This window comes from Elephas maximus, chromosome X (assembly GCF_024166365.1).
Source record: "Elephas maximus indicus isolate mEleMax1 chromosome X, mEleMax1 primary haplotype, whole genome shotgun sequence".
In the NCBI taxonomy this organism is placed as follows: domain Eukaryota; kingdom Metazoa; phylum Chordata; class Mammalia; order Proboscidea; family Elephantidae; genus Elephas; species Elephas maximus.
In genome coordinates this window covers 100,212,771-100,233,360 of record NC_064846.1, presented here as the reverse complement: position 1 = coordinate 100,233,360, position 20,590 = coordinate 100,212,771, and the positions used below count along the sequence as shown (strand labels likewise).

Below are 20,590 nucleotides of genomic sequence, written 5' to 3'. Positions count from 1 at the left end.
AGGGTAAGTAAAGATGCCACAAAGCTTTCCTTCTGTTTTTAAATTGCTTTTTTTTTTTATTCACCATTTTCTTGGTTGATGTAAACCTTTGACTGTTTTCCAGAGTTCCAACAAAGGTGGTTCTGACAATTTATGCTTGTTTTTTTGATGTTTCTGTGGAGGGACGGACATTTGGAGATGCCTACTCTGCCATTTTGCTGGTGTCCTATGCAGTTTATTGTATGTGTATAAAGGCATAAAAAATAGTCAGTCTCCATTGTTGAGAATGAAACTGGTTATAACTCAATCCCATAGTATGTTTTGTGTTTCAGTGGTTGTAAGAGAAAAGACATAGGGTTTGGGGTCAGGGATTGAGGGAAACAGACAAGTTGGATCGTAGAGACAGGAGCTATGCTTAATGATCCCTTGCCAGCATCCTTTTTCAGGTGAGGGTTATCAGATACTGGTTTGAGTTTTGTAGTGGCAAAGGAAATTTTCTGTTTCAAGGTTCCTGGTTGATTTTAAAATAGCCATATGATTAATTTCATTATTATATCTTATGAAGTAATATATGCACATGGTTTATGAACTGTATGTATAAAAGTTTACAATTTAAGTGGTTGTTCACTACTGCAGCCCTCCCTACCTCCAGCCCTAATCCTCTAAAATTGTTATTTTTAACTCTTTTTACTGTTCCTGTTTAGTTCTTCTGGTGATTGTTTCCATGTATACTGTTATTTCTTGTCTTATTCATTTTATATGTTATTTATTACCTTTCTGCTGTAATAAATGAGGCCTTATATAACTTATACCACCTCTCTTTCCAATGCAGTTATCATTCTTTTTAGTTCCTTTCTTGGTTTGTTTGTTTAATGTACTTAGACCTATTTGTAAGATGAGGCTATTAGTTCCCTGCTTTTCTTTTTATCTCTCACCTCTTCTACATACTAATATTTGTCATTTGTGCTTTTAACTTTTTTTATTGCCAAGAAACATAACATTTATGTTTTGTTCTATATCAATAATTAAGTGTCCTGTGATTTTGTATATTGGTGGTTCCCGAAAGTTGAAAATCAGTATACAGTGTTTATATTATTTGACTATTTAAAATTATTCTCTCTCTGCCAAGTGTTATTATGATAACATTATATTTTTTGATTTGTATAACTATTTGTTTTTTTACTGGATTTTCTAATTGCCTTTATTTTTTCCTTGCACTGTCTGCAACATCCATAAGTTTATCTCATTTCATAATGGTGGATGAAGTCTTCAGCCCCCTCTCCCTCTTAGTCCTGGGTGCCTTCCCTGGAGCCTTTCTTTCATCGTCTTACTTCATTTCAGACTGAGTGCCCCTTAGGCTTACTGTGCAGCTGTCATCCTTGGACTTACTTTATTAGCCTCTAAGTTTAGGACCACTTCTTTTCAGAATCCAGCGTGTATCTCTGTCTTTCTTTACTCTCTCATTTTGCTGGAGTACATCTTTAAGCAACTTCCTAAGAAAAGCAATGTGATAGGTAAACTTAGAGTCTTTGCAATTTGAATGTCTTTCTTTTGCTATCTAACTCAATTGATAGTTGGCTAGAAACAAAATTATCATTTCAAAATAATTTTTCCTTAAAATTCTGAAGGCATTTCTCCACCATACTCTAACAGCCAGTATTGTTGGTGTTTCTTTAACTGTTAATGTTTTTCTATTTGGGAGTTTTTAGGATCTTCTCTTTATCGTTCATGTTCTGAAATTTTGTAATATGTCTAGGGGTTGAGCAAAATGAATAGCTACCCCAAATATGAAGCCTTCCAGTCAACAACCCCTACTCATGTATATAGAGCCATTATTCTGGGAGACCTTTAAATCCCAGAACGTCTAGGGCATTAATGCCCACACTGGCTACCTGAATTCTTATCAGACTACTTGTTTAATCTCTTTAGAGAAGAAACCTCTGATTTTTTTTAATGCCTTAGTACTAAATACTTTAATACTAAGAATTCTACACATGGGAGTGAAAGATGATTATTAAATATGCAGACTTCCAGTAAATTTCTCACATTTCATTCTCACCCTTCCTTACTTGGCGTTTCCAAGTTCCAAACCTCTCTGGGGGCCTACAAGGAAGACCACAGGAAGTGGATAGGTGCTGACTGATGAAGAAGGTAAGAGAAAATGACAGAGAGGGTTTATAGCACCTGTCCACTTCCTGTCTTTCAGAAAATATTGAAAACTCTTTTGTGCTGATTCTATCATTCTCTTCATTGTACCTTTTTTTATTTGTTTAATGTCATTTTAATTGAGTCTTGGGAGAAGAAGACTAACAGTTTGGTTAGTCAGCTATCTTGATCCAAATGTTTAAATACTTGTTAAATTTTAAAGTTTATTAGGATTTTCTAGAAAATATTTGTAATTAAGAGCAATCAGCTATGAACTTTACAAACCTGCATTGTTTACTCATTAGGAGAAAGAGGATTCATTAGGGTTAAAACTCTGTGGAAAGAGACTAATAGACATCGATGAAATCTAATTCTCCTTTGCTCCATGGAAAGATGGCTTTAGTCCCTAAAACTAACAAACAATGGATATGCATAAAATTCAGTCTAATGAATAGGATGTTTTGCTATACTTCCATTCATTGGTCTATATTTTATCCTAATTTCTTTTTGAGTGGGTAGCTCTGTTAAGATGCTATGGGAAATTTTATGAGACAATACTCAGTAGGAGCCTTTCTTCACTCAGTGTCATGGTCATAAGCAAGAGTCAGGAATTTTCCTCTGAGAAAATAACATTTCGATAGAAACATGCTAATGCTGGAATCTAATCAGGAGCCATATTGAAATATTTCTTTCTCAGTTTTACAGCTACTGAAGCAGAATTGGTCTGCCATGATGTCATATAACCAGTTGTTTACCTCAAGGGAGGCCCTGGCAACACTAGCACAAGAAGCACTAAAATGCCAAGTTAACTGAAACAGCATTACAACTAATCTCACAGTGAAATGGTCTTCCCAGCCTTTCAGTTTTCTTACCACTCCTTTTCTGTACTTGGTGATTTTAGTTTTACACTATGTAAAGTTCTGAACTTGTGTCCCAGGCGCTTTACTGTTTTCTCCAATGGTTTGAATTTCGGGCATTTATTCTGGGCTGAATCTCTTCTGCATACATCACCATTGATTAACCTGCCTGCCCCTTGCCTAAATTGATACCTGTATCTTAAATTTGCCTTTGAATTCAACCCGTACTGTACTTATCCTATCCTGCCTCACCCACTTTCTATACTCATGTTTCTGTGAGTCAATCCTGCATTAATGGTCCACTGGCCACATACCTATGTTCAGATCCTTGTTATTCACCCAACCCCATGGGTCTGTCTGGACCATTGATTGTTTCTAGCTTTTGTTTCATCATATGAGCCCTAGTTATAACAGCTGAGCTCTTGTCTACAACATATTTCAACATCAGTTTAAACTGAATATGACTAACTCATCATTCCCTAAAATTCTTTTCACTACCTAATTTTTCTACAATATTTGGAACATTATTGGCCTCTCAGAATCAATAGTCATCTGTTTCTTAATTTGCTTTTTACCTGTATCTTGTTTCTCCCCCAAGACTTGTTCTGACTGTTGCAACTCTTTTGTCAATTTTATTCTTCCTCCATACCTGTTCTTGAACGTTGTGGTCAAATATGGCTTGGAGGTAGTTTATGTGGTTTAGGTCTCCACTGGGAACCAGAATGGTCTCATAGAATGCTAATGATGATAAAAATTTTGGACAAGCAAAAAGAAAAGCCTAGTTTAAATTAAATGGATTGCACAAGCAATCTCATTTTGGTCATAGCACTACTCTAGCCTGCATTAGTCCATCTTTGTAAAGGTAAACTGCAACATTCTTATAAAATTTTCAAGGGTCATTTATTTGAACTAACATTTTCTGAATTCAGAGCTCAGGGTTGGCTGGAACTGGTTTTACCCCAGCTCTGCTATAGGTTCTCTAGGTATGTTATAATTTATAAGCTGATTCTACTCACAAATGATGACAGCCTATATTGATTTCCAGGTATTACAAGTGGAAGTGTATGTTTTTCTCCTTATGTGTCAAAGTGCTTTTCACTTTGGAGGGATGGGGAATTGCAAATTAAAGAAGCAGACACTCCCAAGGGAAGGGAGTGACATCGAGTTTACATTGTTGCCCTTCTTCTTATTCAAATATATCACTACTGATTTCACCCACACTTGTGGGGAGCAAAGGCTAAAATGTTCAACCAAAAGTCCTTTCTACATGGCATACATACAGGCTGCTTTTTGATTTGTGGCTGCAGCTGCTATTTGTAGACACTGTCACTGTCTGTATTTCTGTGTTCAACTTGTGGTCAGCTGAAAGCCTTTGCTCAAAGAGTTTCCAAATTCCAAATTGCTGCATTCCAAGCTGGTCTCTGCTGCTCTTTCCCCTAGCAGCCCACAGCTATGTCATGCTATTTGAAGCTATGCTTTTTAGTACATCTTTTGGAGTATCTTATGCCACCCCTGCTTGTGGTTATGCCACAAAGTTCACCATACCAAAGATGCTTGGATATCCTTCTGTCATTACGTCTCTTTTATGTACATGTCAGCAATCAACATTGCTTTAATGCTGATAGACCAGCTGACTTCCAGAACATTAGTAGTGGTGGCCTTTTCTTGATATTTCACATTAAACATGACCGTGACAGTCCATGTCAGATGAGATAGATGTAGCATCTGTGGTGGGTGAATTTCAAAGTTATACAAAAACTGGACATACTTGTATTGTCCATTGATGAGAATCAGCTTGTATTCAGTAAGCTTTTATTTTTCTAGCTCTGTTCTGGTATTCGGAAGAGAGCTAAGCCTAGGGCGTAGGAATCAGAGACATGGTCCCATACTCCCTTTTTGCTTTGGAAGTTGTATGTTTACAACTCACTTTTTATGTTGATGTGAATTTTAAACAGATTTCACCTTGTCCAGAGGACAAGTTCACACAGGTTCTAAACCAATAAATGTACCTACTCTTGAAGAGCTTCCTACTTATTTGGGGAAGAAAAATCCATATAAAAGGTACATGTTGTTGTTGTTAAGTGCTGTCAAGTTGGTTCCGACTCCTACCAACCCTATGCACAACAGAACAGAACACTGCCCAGTCCTACGCCATCCTCACAATCATTGTTATGCTTGAGCTCATTGTTGCAACCACTGTGTCAATCCACCTCGTTGAGGGTCTTCCCCTTCTCTGCTGACCCTGGACTCTGCCAAGCATGATGTCCTTCTCCAGGGACTAATCCCTCCTGACAACATGTCCAAAGTATGTAAGATGCAGCCTCACCATTCTTGTATCTAAGGAGCATTCTGGTTGTATTTCTTCTAAGACAGATTTTTTTATTCTTTTGGCACTCCATGGTATATTCAATATTCTTCGCCAACACCACAATTCAAAGGTGTCAATCCTTTGGTCTTCCTTATTCATTGTCCAGTTTTCACACGCATATGATGTAATTGAAAATACCATGGCTTGGGTCAGGCGCACCTTCATCTTCAAGGTGACATCTTTGCTCTTCAACACTTTAAAGAGGTCCTTTGAGGCAGATTTACCCAATGCAATGCATCTTTTGATTTCTTAACTGCTGTTTCCATGGCTGTTGATTGTGGATCCAAGTAAAATGAAATCCTTGACAACTTCAATCTTTTCTCCATTTATCGTGATGTTGCTCATTGCTCCACTTGTGAGGATTTTTGTCTTCTTAATGTTGAGACGCAATCCATACTGAAGGCTGTGGTCTTTGATCTTCATCAGAGAGTGCTTCAAGTCCTTTTCACTTACAGCAATCAAGGTTGTGTTATCCGCATAATGCATAATAAGTCTTCCTCCAATCTTGATGCCCCGTTCTTCTTCATATAGTCCAGCTTCTCGGATTTTTGTTCAGCATACAGATTAAATAGGTATGGTGAAAGAATACAACCCTGACACACACCTTTCCTGACTTTAAACCAATCAGTATCCCCTTGTTCTGTCCGAACAACTGCCTTTTCATCTATGTAAAGGTTCCTCGTGAGCACAATTAAGTGTTCTGGAATTCCCATTCTTTGCAGTGCTATCCATAGTTTGTTATGATCCACACAGTCGAATGCCTTTGCATAGTCAATAAAACACAGGTAAACATCCTTCTGGTATTCTCTGCTTTCAGCCAGGATCTATCCGACATCAGCAATGATATCCCTGGTTCCACGTCCTCTTCTGAAACCAGCCTGAATTTCTGGCAGTTCCCTGTCAATATACTGCTGCAGCCATTTTTGAATGATCTTCAGCAAAATTTTGCTTGCATGTGATATTAATGATTAAAAACCCAGTGCTGTCGAGTTGATTCCGACTCGTAGTTACCCTATAGGACAGAGTAGAACTGCCCCATAGAGTTTCCAAGGAGCGCCTGGCAGATTCAAACTGCCGACCCTTTGGTTAGCAGCCGTAGGACTTAACCACTACGCCACCAGGGTTTCCATATTAATGATATTGCTCTATAATTTCCACATTTGGTTGGATCACCTTTCTTGGGAATAGGCATAAATGTGGATCTCTTCCAGTCAGTTGGCCAGGAAGCTGTCTTCCATATTTCTTGGCATAGACGAGGGAACACCTCCAGCGGTGCATCTGTTTGTTGAAACATCTCAGTTGATATTCCATCAATTCCTGGAGTCTTGTTTTTCACTAATGCCTTCAGAGCAGCTTGAACTTCTTCCTTCAGTACCATCGGTTCCTGATCATATGCTACCTCTTGAAACGGTTGAATGTCGACTAATTCTTTTTGGTATAACGACTCTGTGTATTCCTTCCATTTTCTTTTGATGCTTCCTGGGTCGTTTAATATTTTCCCCATAGAATCCTTCACTATTGCAACTCAAAGCTTGAATTTTTTCTTCAGTTCTTTCAGCTTGAGAAATGCCGATCGTGTTCTTCCCTTTTGGTTTTCCATCTCCAGCTCTTTGCACATGTCATTATAAAAGTTTGTCTTCTCAAGACGCCCTTTGAAATCTTCAGTTCTTTTACTTCATCAATTCTTCCTTTTGCTTTAGCTGCTCGACATTCGAAAGCAAGTTTCAGAGTCTCCTCCGACATCCATCTTGATCTTTTCTTCCTTTCATGTCTTTTCAATGACCTCTTCCTTTCTTCATGTATGATGTCCTTGATGTCATTCCACAACTCGTCTGGTCTTCGGTCACTAGTGTTCAATGCGTCAAATCTATTCTTGAGATGGTCTCTAAATTCAGGTGGGATATACTCAAGGTCATATTTTGGCTCTTGTGGACTTGCTCTGATTTTCTTCAGTTTCAGCTTGAACTTGCATATGAGCAATTGATGGTCTGTTCCACAGTTGGCCCCTGACCTTGTTCTGACTGATGATATTGAGCTTTTCCATCGTCTGTTTCCACAGATGTAGTCAATTTGATTTCTGTGTGTTCCATCTGGTGAGGTACATGTGTACAGTCACCATTTATGTTGGTGAAAGAAGGTATTTGCAATGAAGAAGTCATTGGTCTTGCAAAATTCTATCATTCGATCTCTGGCATTGTTTCTATCCCCAAGGCCATATTTTCCAACTACTGATCCTTCTTTGTTTCCAACTTCTGCATTCCAATCACCAGTAATTATGAATGCATGTTGATTGCGTGTTCGATCAATTTCAGACTGCAGCATCTGATAAAAATCTTCTATTTCTTCATCTTTGGCCCTAGTGGTTGGTGTGTAAATTTGAATAATCATCGTATTAACTGGTCTTCTTTGTAGGCATATAGATATTATCCTATCACTGACAGCGTTGTATTTCAGGATAGATCTTGAAATGTTCTTTTTGACGATGAATGCAACAGCATTCCTCTTCAAGTTGTCATTCCCAGCATAGTAGATTATATGATTGTCTGATTCAAAAGGGCCAATACCAGTCCATTTCAGCTCACTAATGCCTAGGATATCGATGTTTATGTGTGCCATTTCATTTTTGACAATTTCCAACTTTCGTACTTCGTACATTCCAGGTTCCAATTATTAATGGATGTTTGCAGCTGTTTTTTCTCATTTTGAGTCATTCCACATCAGCAAATGAAGGTCCCGAAATCTTTGCTCCATCCACGTCATTAAGATTGACTCTACTTTGAGGAGGCAGCTCTTCCCTAGTCATCTTTTCAGTGCCTTCCAACCTGGGGGGCTCATCTTCCAGCACTGTATCAGACAATGTTCTGCTACTATTCATAAGGTTTTCACTGGCTACTGCTTTTCAGAAGTAGACTACCAGGGCCTTCTTCCTAGTCTTTCTTAGTCTGGAAGCTCAGCTGAAACCTGTCCTCCATGGGTGACCCTGCTAGTATCTGAATACCAGTGGCATAGCTTCCAGCATCACAGCAACACGCAAGCCCACACGGTACGACAAACTGACAGACACGTGGGGGAAAGGTACATATGGTTTGATAAATATTAGGTGATCCATGTACCCCACAACTGAGAGGTAAGAAAAGCCAGAGATAGAGCTGGTCTGTAGTAAAATTTCACGCTAATGCCACATTATGGTAATTTATCCAAAGAAAGATATTTTTTTTTCTTCTGCTTAGCAGTCACTTGAATCGTTAAACAGTGATTTTTAAGTCAAACTGCCTAGGAACCAGGATTCAATTACTACTTTTTAACTCCATGTGATGAAAAAGGTTGGTTGTGCGTAGCTTCAGGTTTTAGTGCATAACTTCAGTCATCTTCAGACATATCTACAACAAGTAGTGTCAATCCTTGGCACTGACAACTAAGATGTCCCAGGTGCCAGTTTCCTTTGACATTTGGGCTAATTGTTGTCACCACCTCCCACCCCACTGGTAGCAGCTCCCATGGGGTACTGTGAGAAATGTTGAATGTTGTTTTGTTTGCTCACTCTCAGGAGCTGGCACACTCTGTTCAGCAACCAGCATGTGCTGTGCTTCCCTTTTTGTCCCACTACTTTTAAAACTCTACTACTTCCTGTTATGTAGTGCTATCATTGCACTGCAAAGAAACTCAGGGTTGTTTACATGTTGTCTGTGTATACTAAAAATGATGTCTAGTTCAGTGACTTCCATATGGTTAGACCTCACTGTTCAGCAAACAACAATGCCTCAAGTGACCTTCTCTAGACCTTTTGTTGATAATCAGAGAGTGTTAAATATTTTTATAAGATTGGAAATATGTTTGATGCCAGCTTCTGTATTCATTTTATTTCCTGTCATCCGTCAAACGAATTTGGACAACCCTACTTCACTCATTGGTACTGGGATGCTCACATCTTGCTATGGTGGAATCACTTGGAGGTTTTGTTAAATGTCTCATGACATAAATGCTTTTATTTTACTTACCATTCCCAGCTTATTGCTGATGGGTGGTGGTAGTGATGATAGTAGTTACAATAAGAAAATAGATTATTCAAGAGTATTAGAAAAGAGAGGTAGGTCCAAGATGGCAGAATAGTCTGATGCTTCATGTGAAAAAACAAGTGAATTGGATATATACGACAATCTAGTAATCCTAAGCATCAAAGACAAAGCCAAAGAATGAGACTGAGCCACAGATGGAAGGAGAGAGAACTCAGAAACAGCAGAAACAGGGAATTATGGGTAATCAGTGTCCTGGTAGCTGAATCTGCACAGCATAGACATATTGAGGCAAGCAGCAGCATCCCAAGCCAAAACTCACCCCATATGGTGCAGCCAAACAGCAGCGAGTCTGCATGCACCTCTAGAACCAAACACGAGTGACACCAGAGCTGCGAAAGTTCAGTACAAGCTCCCAACCCACCATGCACACCACAACCCTTCCCTCACAGGAGCTCCAGGGCCGAAGAGCACTCCCTTCCCTTTATTCACCCCCCTTCCTGCTCGGACACCAGTCCAGGGGCATTCAACACTGCCAAGCCCCCTAAGCCGGGAACTCATGCCCCAGTCCAGATGCACCAGCCCCTTAGCCCAGCCCCTGGCATAGGGGGTCCACAGACTTGCAGCACCTTTCACCCCCACCAATCACCCATACCAGTGCCTTGTTAGCTGACCCAGCATGGCACGTCCTCATTAGGACAAAATTACAGGGTTCCCAGCCAAAGCCCATTTTCACCTATAGGAGCCAAGTGAGAACTGCAGATCTATGGCATTTGACATTGCCCTGCCCCCTAAGAAGGGGCCTCAGCCCCACACCAGGGGCCTGAAGGCCAGTGGTACCACCCACTCCATCTAGCTACCCTGAGAACCAGTGGTGTCCCCCAATCCCTCCAGCCAATGGACCCAGGTGCCCAAGGACCAGCTGCACTACCCCCACTACTATGTGCTCTAGTGGATGGGGCATGCCCTCCATCTGGGCATGCAGGGGCAGACTACAGCCTCCTGCCTTGCCCCCTACATTACCCCCCACTGAAACCAGAGACCTGTGCCTGCTCTGAACAGCTCCACCCAACCAAGACTGTAGGAGAGAGTTTCCACACCACATACTTGTTGATCGACAACCTGGGCACCTGCACCCTGACCAACTGGCAAGCAGCAGAGCACACATACAATATCCAACCCAACAGCCAGGGATAACATGCCTGGATCCATAGCCAGGTGACCACCAGGGCAGATTCATCACCTCACCAAAAATGCTGCCTTCATCCAGAGCAACCCTACAAAACAGTGAACAGACTCCCAGGCTCGCACACGTAGTAGCTGCTCTGCCCACCTGGAGACAGGAGGTGAGAGCTTCAATGTGGCCTGATTAATGACCAGAGTACCACACATGCCCAGCCCACTTGGACATATCAAAGCAAAACAAAGCGGCATTTCAGGATGCAGTAAACAAACATACAATAAATAAATAAATATAATAACTTCTTGATGCCTCAGAGACAGCAGTCAACATCAAATAATATAAAGAAGCAGGACAAGATGGCTCCAGCAAGTGACCAAAATAAAGAACCAGAAAACCTTCTGGAGGAAGATAAGACAATAGAACTACCTGACAAAGAATTCAGACAACTAATATATAGAGCACTCCAAGAGATCAGGAAAAACACAGACAAAACCAAGGAAAACACAGACAAAGCAATAGAAGAATTCAGGAAAGTAATACAAGACAGGGAAAAAAAGAGGATTTAGCCATTTCAATCTACATATAATGAAATGGTTGTGGGGGATGAACAATACAGCAGCTTCTCAAATGATGGTTCAAGGACTACCTACATCAGAATCCCCTAGTGAGCAAGTCTAAAAGTGAGATTCTAGGGTACTGCCTCAGGCCTACTCAATCTAAACCTGGAGATTGGGAGTCCTTTTATTCTTCATTTAACGCCTTATGATTAATTTCCTATAAATCATCTAGTACAATCAAGTACATTAGCCATGCAGTATAAAATGATTTAGATTTATTCTATGTCATGGTAAAAGAAAAAAAAGTATCAATAGTTTTGTAGGCGTAGATATTAGGGAAAAAAAATGTAGCAATGTCTAGAGAATCACTAGCAATAGTGGATGTATCCCTCATGTCTCATTGTTAACTAATTGTTTCCAGCTGAGATCCCTGTAATCTGCATGTATTGTTTACCATTTAATTTTACTATAGAAAACAAGGGTATAATCACTTAATAAAGTGTAAAGAATCAGATTTTTTCCCCTTGGGCAGCCAACATTCCTGATGTTCTTCCCTTGAGCAATAGGAAAGCAATACTCTGAAAGACACCTGTTTTGTTCATATTCTTCGACTTGCCTCTGGAAGCCATTCTAATGAATTCAAAACTCAAAATAGAATTCCAGCATTTCTGTTTGAGCATCAACTGATTTTTGTCTTTTTTTTTTCCCCCTTCTAATCGAGACTCAAATAAATACAAGCACTGTAAATAGGGGTCCTCTTTCAATTTAAGCAGTGTTTTGTGTTGTTTTCGTCTGGTTTTTATTGAGAAAATAAAAACTATTTTAAAAACCATTTTCATATGCAGGCAGTCTCCTTCTAAGCACTTGACTTATGAATGTCCCATACTTATGAACAGTCTCTCTTGAGGGACTTTGCACTGCTCCTATTACCCGTGGAAGCTGGAGTTGTTTCTGCTGTCCGCAGGGTTTCTCTCTTAGCCCTCCTCTTCTGGGAGTTCCCACAAGCCCTCATCAGACACTTTGACACAGTTAATGTGTGAGTACCTTCTACTGTCACCACTAGGACATGAGAAGCTGTTGTAGCCCCTGCCAGAGCATCCTTGCAACCAGCTCCTGTCCCCCTCTGCCTTCTCGTCTTGCCTCCAGACAGGAGTTGCCCACATAGTCTCATGTGTCTGCTTGAGCCAAGAAGCTCACCACTCACCAGTATCATTTTCTGTCTTATCATCCAGTCTAATCCTTGTCTGAAGAGTTGGCTTCAGGAATGGTTCCAGTCTTGGGCTAACAAAGGGTCCAGGAACCATGACCTCCAGAGTCCCTCTAATCTCAGCCAGATCATTAATTCTGGTCTTTTTACGAGAACTTGAGGTCTGCATCCCACTGTCCTCCTGCTCCATCAGGGATTCTCTATTGTGTTTTCTGTCAGGGCAGTCATTGGTGATAGCCGGGCACCATCCAGGTCTCAGGCTGATGGAATCTCTGGTTTATGTGGCCCTTTCTGTCTCTTGGGCTCATCTTTACCTTATGTCTTTGGTGTTCTTCATTCTCCATTGCTCCAGGTGGGTTGAGACCAATTGATGCATCTCAGGTGGCCGCTTCCTAGTGTTTAAGACCCAGACACCACTCACCAAAGTGTGATGCAGAACGTTTTCTTAATACATTTTGTTATGCCAATTGACCTAGATATTCCTTAAACCATGGTCCCCAAGCCCCCGCCCATGCTACTCTGGCCTTCAAAGCATTCCGTTGTATTCAGGAAACTTTTTTGCTTTTGGTTTAGTCCAGTTGTGCTGACCTCTCCTGTATTGTGTGTTGTCTTTCGCTTCACCTAAAATAGTACTTGTCTACTATCTAATTAGTGAATACCCCTCTCCCTCCCTCCCTACCCTCATAACCATCAAAGATAATTTTCTTCTGTGTTTATAATATTTCTTGAGTTCTTATAATAGTGGTAAGACCTTGCTTTTGACAATGGATGCTTAGATATGACACCAAAAGCATGAGTAACAAAAGAAAAAAGTTGATAAACGAGACTTCACCAAAATTTAAAACTTTGGTGCATCAAAGAACTTTAAGAAATTGAAGAGACAACCTACAGAATGGGAGAAAATATTTGGTAACTATATGTCTGATAAGGGTTTAATATCCAGAATGTATAAAGAACTCCTACAACTCAACAACAAAAAGACAAACAACCCAATTAAAAATTGGGCAAAGGACTTGGGTAGATATTTCTCTAAAGAAGATATACAAATGGCCAGTAAGCATATGAAAAGATACCCAATGTCATTGGTCACTAGGAAAATGCAAATCAAAACCACAATGAATACCACTTCACACCCACTAGAATGACTATTGTCAGAAAAACAAAATAATAAGTGTTGACAAGAATGTGGGGAAATTGGAACCCTAGTGCATTACTTGTGGGAAGGCAAAATAGTGTAGGGGCTGTGGAAAACAGTTTGGTGGTTCCTCAGAAAGTTGAGCATAGAACTACTATATGACCAAGTAATCCCAATACTAGGTATATATCTAGTAGAAATGAAAACAAGAACACAAACCAAAACCTGTACACTAATATTCATTTGTAGTATTCTTCACAATAGCCAAAAGGTGGAAACAACTTAAATGTCCACAAACAGATAAATGGATAAACAAAATGTGATATATACATGCAGTGGAATATTATTCAGCCATAAAGAGAAATGAAGTTCTGATACATGCTGCGACATGGATGAACCTTGAAAACATCATGCTGAGTAAAGTAAGTCAGATACAAAAAGGACAAATATTGTATGATCCCACTTGTATGAGATATCTAAAATAAGCAAATACACAGAGATAAAAGTTTATTAGTGGTTACCAGGGAGGGAGGAATGGGGAATTATTACTTAAGGCATACTGATTTTCTGTTTGGAGCAATGAAAACATTTTGGGAATAAGTTATGGTGACAGTTGACAACATGGCGAATATAATTAATGTCATTGAATTGTACACTAAGAAATGGTTAAAAGGGCCAATTTTTTGTTTTCTATATTTTACCACAATAGAATTTTTAAAACCATACTCACTGCCTGTTTATTCAGTATATATACATGACTCTGATCAGTGTTAACTAGATGTTAAGCCTGTAGCAGATTATAACCAGCCAATTTGAAGGTACTGGAAAAGATGTCACAGGTAGGTAAAGTGAAATCTGATAGGTTGACAACAAGGTAAAAGACAAAAAAACAGAACAAAACAAAACATTCAAAAGCAGTTTAAAAACTCAAAAACCAACCACAATGAAACACTACTTCACATATCCCAGAATGACTACAATTAAAAATACTGACAATACCAAGTGCTGGTGAAGATGTAGAACAACTGGAACTGTCATACATTGCTGGTGAGTGTATAAAATGGCAACAGTCACTCTGCAAACAAGTTTGGCAGTTTCTTCTATAATACACTTACCATACAACCCAGCAGCTCCACTCCTAGAAAAATGAAAACATGTCCATAAAAAGACTTGTACATGAGTGCTTACATGAGCTTTATTCATAATAACCCCAAACTGGAAATAAGCCAAGTGTCCATCAACTGGTGAATGCATAAAAAATCACGGTAGAGCCGTACAATGAAATATAATTCAGCAATAAAAAGGAATGAACTACTGCTACATGGAACAGCATGGATGAATCTCACAGACATTGTGCTGAATTAGAGAATCCACACATAAAAGAACACATGTTATATGATTCCATTTATGTGAAATTCTAAAACAGGGAAAACTAAGCTACAGTGATAGAAATCAGAACAGTGCTTTCCTCTGGAAGGCTGGAGCATGACTGGAAGGGGCATGAGGTAAAATTCTGGGGTGACAGAAATGTTATGTATATTGATTGGGTAGTGATTACAAAGGTGTGTACATTTGTCGAAACTCTTCAGCTGTATGTTTAAAATCTGTGCATTTTATTGTATGTAAATTGTATCTCAAGTAAAGTACAAAAATTTTAAAAGGAAAAAAAAAAGTCCTTCAGAGGATCTCCCTGCTGCAGGATAAAGTCTGAATACCTTAGCATGACCTGGCCCTTATTTATTATCCCTTGGTTCATTTTTCACCATTTCTCCCCACTCCAGCTACTTATTCTAAGCTACTTGCGTTTCCAGAAACTGCTTTTCCCTTTTTCCTCTGAACCTTAAAACACAATGCTCCCTCTGCCTGGAATAAAGTTTCTATTTCCCATTTATCGTCGAATCCTAGACATCCTTCAGGACTCACAGAGGTAGCACTTCCTCCAAGAAGGCTTGTCCATTCCCAGTCTATATTAGGTGTACCTCCTCTTGCTCCCAAAGTACCTTATGCTTCTTTCTAGCAAAGCATTTATTAGTCTGTAATATAACTGCTGTGATTTAAAACAAAACAAAAACTCAAAACCATAGTGGAATGGGACCATTTAATGTGCAGTCAGTAGTCCTCCCATGTTCAGTAATTTCTGAGTTAAATAATATAGACTAATTTCTATCAAAAATAGCTGAACGAAGTTATCAAGAAAACTCTACCATCCAGAATGACTTATTCTCCTAGAGTTGCAAATGATTGAGATTTTATTGTAAACAGCAGTTTAGTTTTATACTATTATTAGTATTGTAGCTTATTTATATCATAGGTTAAATAACCTTCTGTGGGTTTATCTGGAAACCTAGTCAGACTTTATCATGTTGATTCTATGGAGAAATGCATTTTACATTCCTATCAAATGACTCAAAAATACTACTCAGTTGAACCATGTGAAATTGCTGATATTCAACCATTTTTGACGTATGAAAGTAGCAGTTTCATATGGTTCAACTTAAATGAGTTTTGGAATACAACCCTATTGGTAAGTTGGAGATTACCTCCATTTATTAATTTTATATTTAATACATGAATATATTAAATATCCTGTAAGATGCTAATCTTGTACATTAAGACTATTGGGTATAATTGTTCCATGTAGACCGTAAAACACAGGATTTGGAAGGGAGCTTGTACACAGTGTTAGGGCTTTTTTGGGTCCTACCCATTTTGTCCCAAGTTAACAGACATGCAGCAGACAGTTATACATGAGGACCTTGGAATTGCTCATATTTTGAACAGATTCATTTGTTCTTCTTTCTTAAGCCTCAAACTCTCTAACCAGTCCATTTTTAAGATGAATTTTAATAATAATAGTAATAAAAAATAGTAATAGCTAACATTTATTATGTGCATATTACATGCTGGATACTATGCTAACTAGTCGAGCAAAGAACTATCAGTATCCCTATTTACACATACGGAAATTAAAGCTTAAGTAACTTGTCCAAGGTCACACAGCTAGTAAGTGCCAGAGTTGGAATTATAATCAATGTTCATCTTCGTACCGTACCGTCTGCTGTTTACCTCAAGCACATTTTTTTACCACAATGAAGCACTCATTCTGAAAGATTATGATTCAATTCAGTGAGTATATATTTAAGCTATGATTATCATTGGTGAAACCAGGCTCATTCACATATAAAACATTAATGTATTTTTGTATTATTATGAGAGAGCATCATAAAACATTAGAGGACCAAATACCAAAATGAGTTCCCACAAGTGCTGTAGAAGTCTAGGACAGGGAGGGAATAATTTTGGACTTTGTCATGACTAACTCCCAGGAAAGAATTGGCATAAATTTTACCCCAGTTTTGGATGCACAGCATTCTGGGAACAACCCAAAAGTTCAGCATAAATAGGAATGTGGCAAAAGCAGGGGTGTATAATAATGAAGTCCAGGACGGAGCAGCAAACTCAATTGTAATTCTGAGTGGGCATCATTTGTATGTGAAGGAAGTTAGAAATCAGTGGCTAGGCTCTTTGAACCCCAGAAATAAATGGAGAAATGGGACTTGCAGGATGACTCATTATCTATTCAGAATAGAAGAGAGGGAATTCAAAGATGAACCAAGATTTTATGCCTACATGATTCGAATAATAATAGTATCAAAAATAAAAGAATTTGCACAGTGTAGGGGAAGATAAGCCCAGACTTCCAAAAAAAACCAAACAAACCCACTGCCATCTAGTGAATTCTGACTCTCAGTGACCCTATAGGACACAGTGGAACTGCCCCATAAGGTTTTCAAGGCTGTAAATCTTTACAGAAACAGACTGCCACATCTTTCTCCTGTGGAGTGGGGTTCAAACCACCGATGTTTCAGTTAGCAGCCCAGAGCATAACCACTGTGCCACCCAGTATCCTTGCTCAGACTTTTTTTTTGTTTTGTTTCTGAAAAGCATTTAATAATATTGGAAATGTTACCATGTAAAATTAAAATAGTAGGATAGATAGCATAATCCCAATTTTATAATTGCAAAGATGAAGATGAGTTTGTGGTTTTATTTTCTTTGTTTTGCATTACTATTTTCTAAATTCCCAACAATGAATATGCATTACTTCCATTAGCACAAAAATATGTACTGTTTTTTAATGAACCAACTTTGGAAAGCTCTTCAGCCATAAGTGCTCCACCTTAACATACAGCTACTCTATGACTGACAGTTCTACTCCTAGCCATATACTCAACAAAAAATGCACACATGTGTTCATCACATTTTATATTTTAGAACTTAAACACCTGGAAATGATGCAAATGCCCAGCCACAGTAGAGCGTTGCTCAGACTTTTGACACATTGAATTTAAGGTGAAGGTAGCCTGTCTACACTAAACTAGCTTTTTTTGTGTGTTGGTTATGACTGACTGCGATCAACCTTTGACTCATTGACTTGTTATTTTTACAGATGACTCTACTGAATTTCTTCTTCCCTGAAAAAAAGCCATATTCTGAAGAGGCAAGTAGGAGTATTCACCGCAATAAAAGAAGCAAAAGCAGTGAAGGAGCAGATGGTAAGTCGACTCAAGTGATTCCTCCTTTATCACTCCTCAGTTATCTGTTACTTAGAGTACCCTCTGAGAAAGCCCTTCCTAAGCTGCTTCACCATCTCATGCATTGTCAACAGACCCAAGGTCACAGAAGAAGGGTTTTCCAGACTACCAATCAATCCAAGAGCCATAGTAGCATTTGTATCTCTCAAGATTACCATTTGTATGGACCTCATCTTTCCTGGGGACATCCTACATCTACTAAGGCCACCAAGAGGATTCAGTCTTATTCTTGGAATTGATACAGAGTTGTGCCATGCTGGTACTTAACATGATGTGTTAATTCCAGTGATAAAAGTATCAATGTTGGTATCAGCTACCATGCCCAAATCTGAACTAGACTAGTTTGTAAGTCCTTTGAGTGCAGAGGTTCATTTCTCTTTTTGTATCCACAGAATCTAGCCTAGTACCTGGAACATCACTGGTATTTGTAATATAAGTTGATGATGTCAATTGTTCCTTCAGCTAGATGATGATGGGCCAATAGAAGCCATCCCTATTGCAGATGAAACAGATTTGAGTTAACTAGCAATGCAGTCTGTGGGGACACAACAAAATGTTGAGCTAGCTCCTGGGCAGGCCTTTGAATCACTCTGATATTTCAGTATTGCTCTGTCGATTGACAGAATGCTATCTGTTTGGCACAGGAGTTTGTAGAATGCATAGATAGCTCTGGGCTGCTGAAAAGCCATCTGGACTCAAAGACAGCATGTCTCTGGCTACATCTGCCAATGATATGTGTCTGGGGGGTTACAAAGCAATACTACTTTATAAGGAAGAAAATGAGATTTTTAAGCTGACATTTGTCAATGTGAATGAAGGCAAATGATGGACGCACTTCCAGAAGGCATGAGCTACTGAAGAGACGGTACCAGTTCTTTGTCAATAGGGGCAAAAAGAAGTAGAACCAGATGAAGTCTGAAACAGAGCTCAGAACAAGGACCCTGTAATAATTTTTAAAAAAGAACAGAGCGGTAAGATAGGTGGAACTTTCTTGTCAGTGGATGTGGCAGCAGTTTGAGCCTTTGAATGGAGAACAGGACCAGTGGGGCAATTCTCTGGAGCAGACACTTTGCATACAATTGATGACCAAGTTTAAGCCTAGGAAATGTGATTCATGAAGTAAAAGACACCCAGTTTTCACATATTACTTGTAGCCAGTTTTCTGGAAGTCTTCTGCCTGTGTGGAAGCTGGGAGCTGAGAGGCATGATTGGACCTTTCCTAATCACTCCACTCTCTGACACATGTAGGTCTCTTCCCCTGAAGCTGCTCCCAGTACCACCAAATATTTCATAATCCCTTGTCGCTAAGGACAAGAAAGGTGGTAAGAGCAATGTCACCTTCTATAGTGGGCACGGCCTTCCCTTCTTCTTCCTTAGAGTGTTTGTTCTGTCTTGATACAAAACAGTTTTTCTCTCCGGTCAAGGCCAAAACCTCTCATTAATTTTTACTACTTCTTATCTAAGTCTCTCCTGATGTGATACTTTTTCAAGACTAATCACTTTGTACCAATGCCAAGTTTCTTGTGCAATCCCAGGTTGGTTTTTGTTTGTTTGTTTGTTTAATCATTATAGCTGGGAGGAATTCAGGAACCCTTAGAGTTAGGAGTATACAATGCCTGAGGGATCCGGGCATTTGATTGGATTTCCAGCCTTTCACCTGGGAGGCTACAGAACCACTTCTTTAGATGTGGTGGATTGTATAGAATCCAAATCTCCATTTATTTTGTACCATTCCTGTTGCTCTGCTGAATGTGTGCTATATTCATTCAATACATTCATCAAATATTTACTGAGTAAACACAGCAGTGTATATAATACTAGAATGAAAGCACCATAAGGGTATTGGTGTTTGTTTTGTTTACTTTTACATCCTCACTGCCTAGAAAAGGACCTGGTGTAATGGCCCCTCAATAAATATTTCTTGTTGTTGCCTTCAAGAAGCTTAACTTCCAGTGCAAAGAGACAGACAATAAACAAAGTTGCTGGTAAATAAGTGCTGTAAAGAAAAATAGCAGGGAAAGAAAGAAAGAGAATGATGGTTGTACTGTAAGGTGATCAAGGAATGTCTCTTTGATAAGGAGGCATATGAGAAGAGACATGAATGAAATGAAGGTGTGAGCCACCTGACTATCTGGGGGAAGAAGAAACAGCAAACGCAAAGGCTCTGAAGCAAAGGAATGCTTGGTATGTTCCGGGAAAGTCAGTGTGGCTGGGAGGAAAGTGAGCAAGAGGGAAAGGGAAGGAGATGAGGTTAGAGAGCAAGATGCAGTCTAGGGCCTTGTAGGTCAAGGTAGAGGCTCTGGCTTTTACTCTGGGTGAGATGGGGAGTCATTGGACAATTTTGAGTAGAGGGGTGACAGGATCTGACTTTGTTTTAACAGGTTTCCTTTGGCTGCTGTATTGAAAACAGCTGCAGGGAGACAGGGACAGAAGCATGGAGACCCATTAGGAGACTGTAATTATCCAGGCAAGAGGTGAAGGTGGTTTAGGCCAGGGTGGATGGTAGTAAAGAGTGATCAGATTCTGGATGGATTTTGAAGAATTGCTGACA

General features: G+C 39.4%; 1 protein-coding gene across 7 annotated transcripts in view; it reads left to right on the top strand.

Annotated features, from left to right (window-relative positions):
• Window positions 1-20,590, top strand: part of EDA (ectodysplasin A) — a 637,692-nt gene that overhangs the window by 466,806 nt on the left and 150,296 nt on the right. For 6 of the 7 annotated variants that reach the window (XM_049871681.1, XM_049871680.1, XM_049871682.1 and 3 more), the window contains exon 2: window positions 17,895-18,000. In XM_049871681.1, coding sequence (XP_049727638.1) covers window positions 17,895-18,000 — 106 coding nt within the window. Of the gene's footprint in view, window positions 1-17,894; window positions 20,224-20,590 lie in introns of all 7 variants that reach the window. The other variant, XR_007515774.1, reaches the window with a different exon arrangement.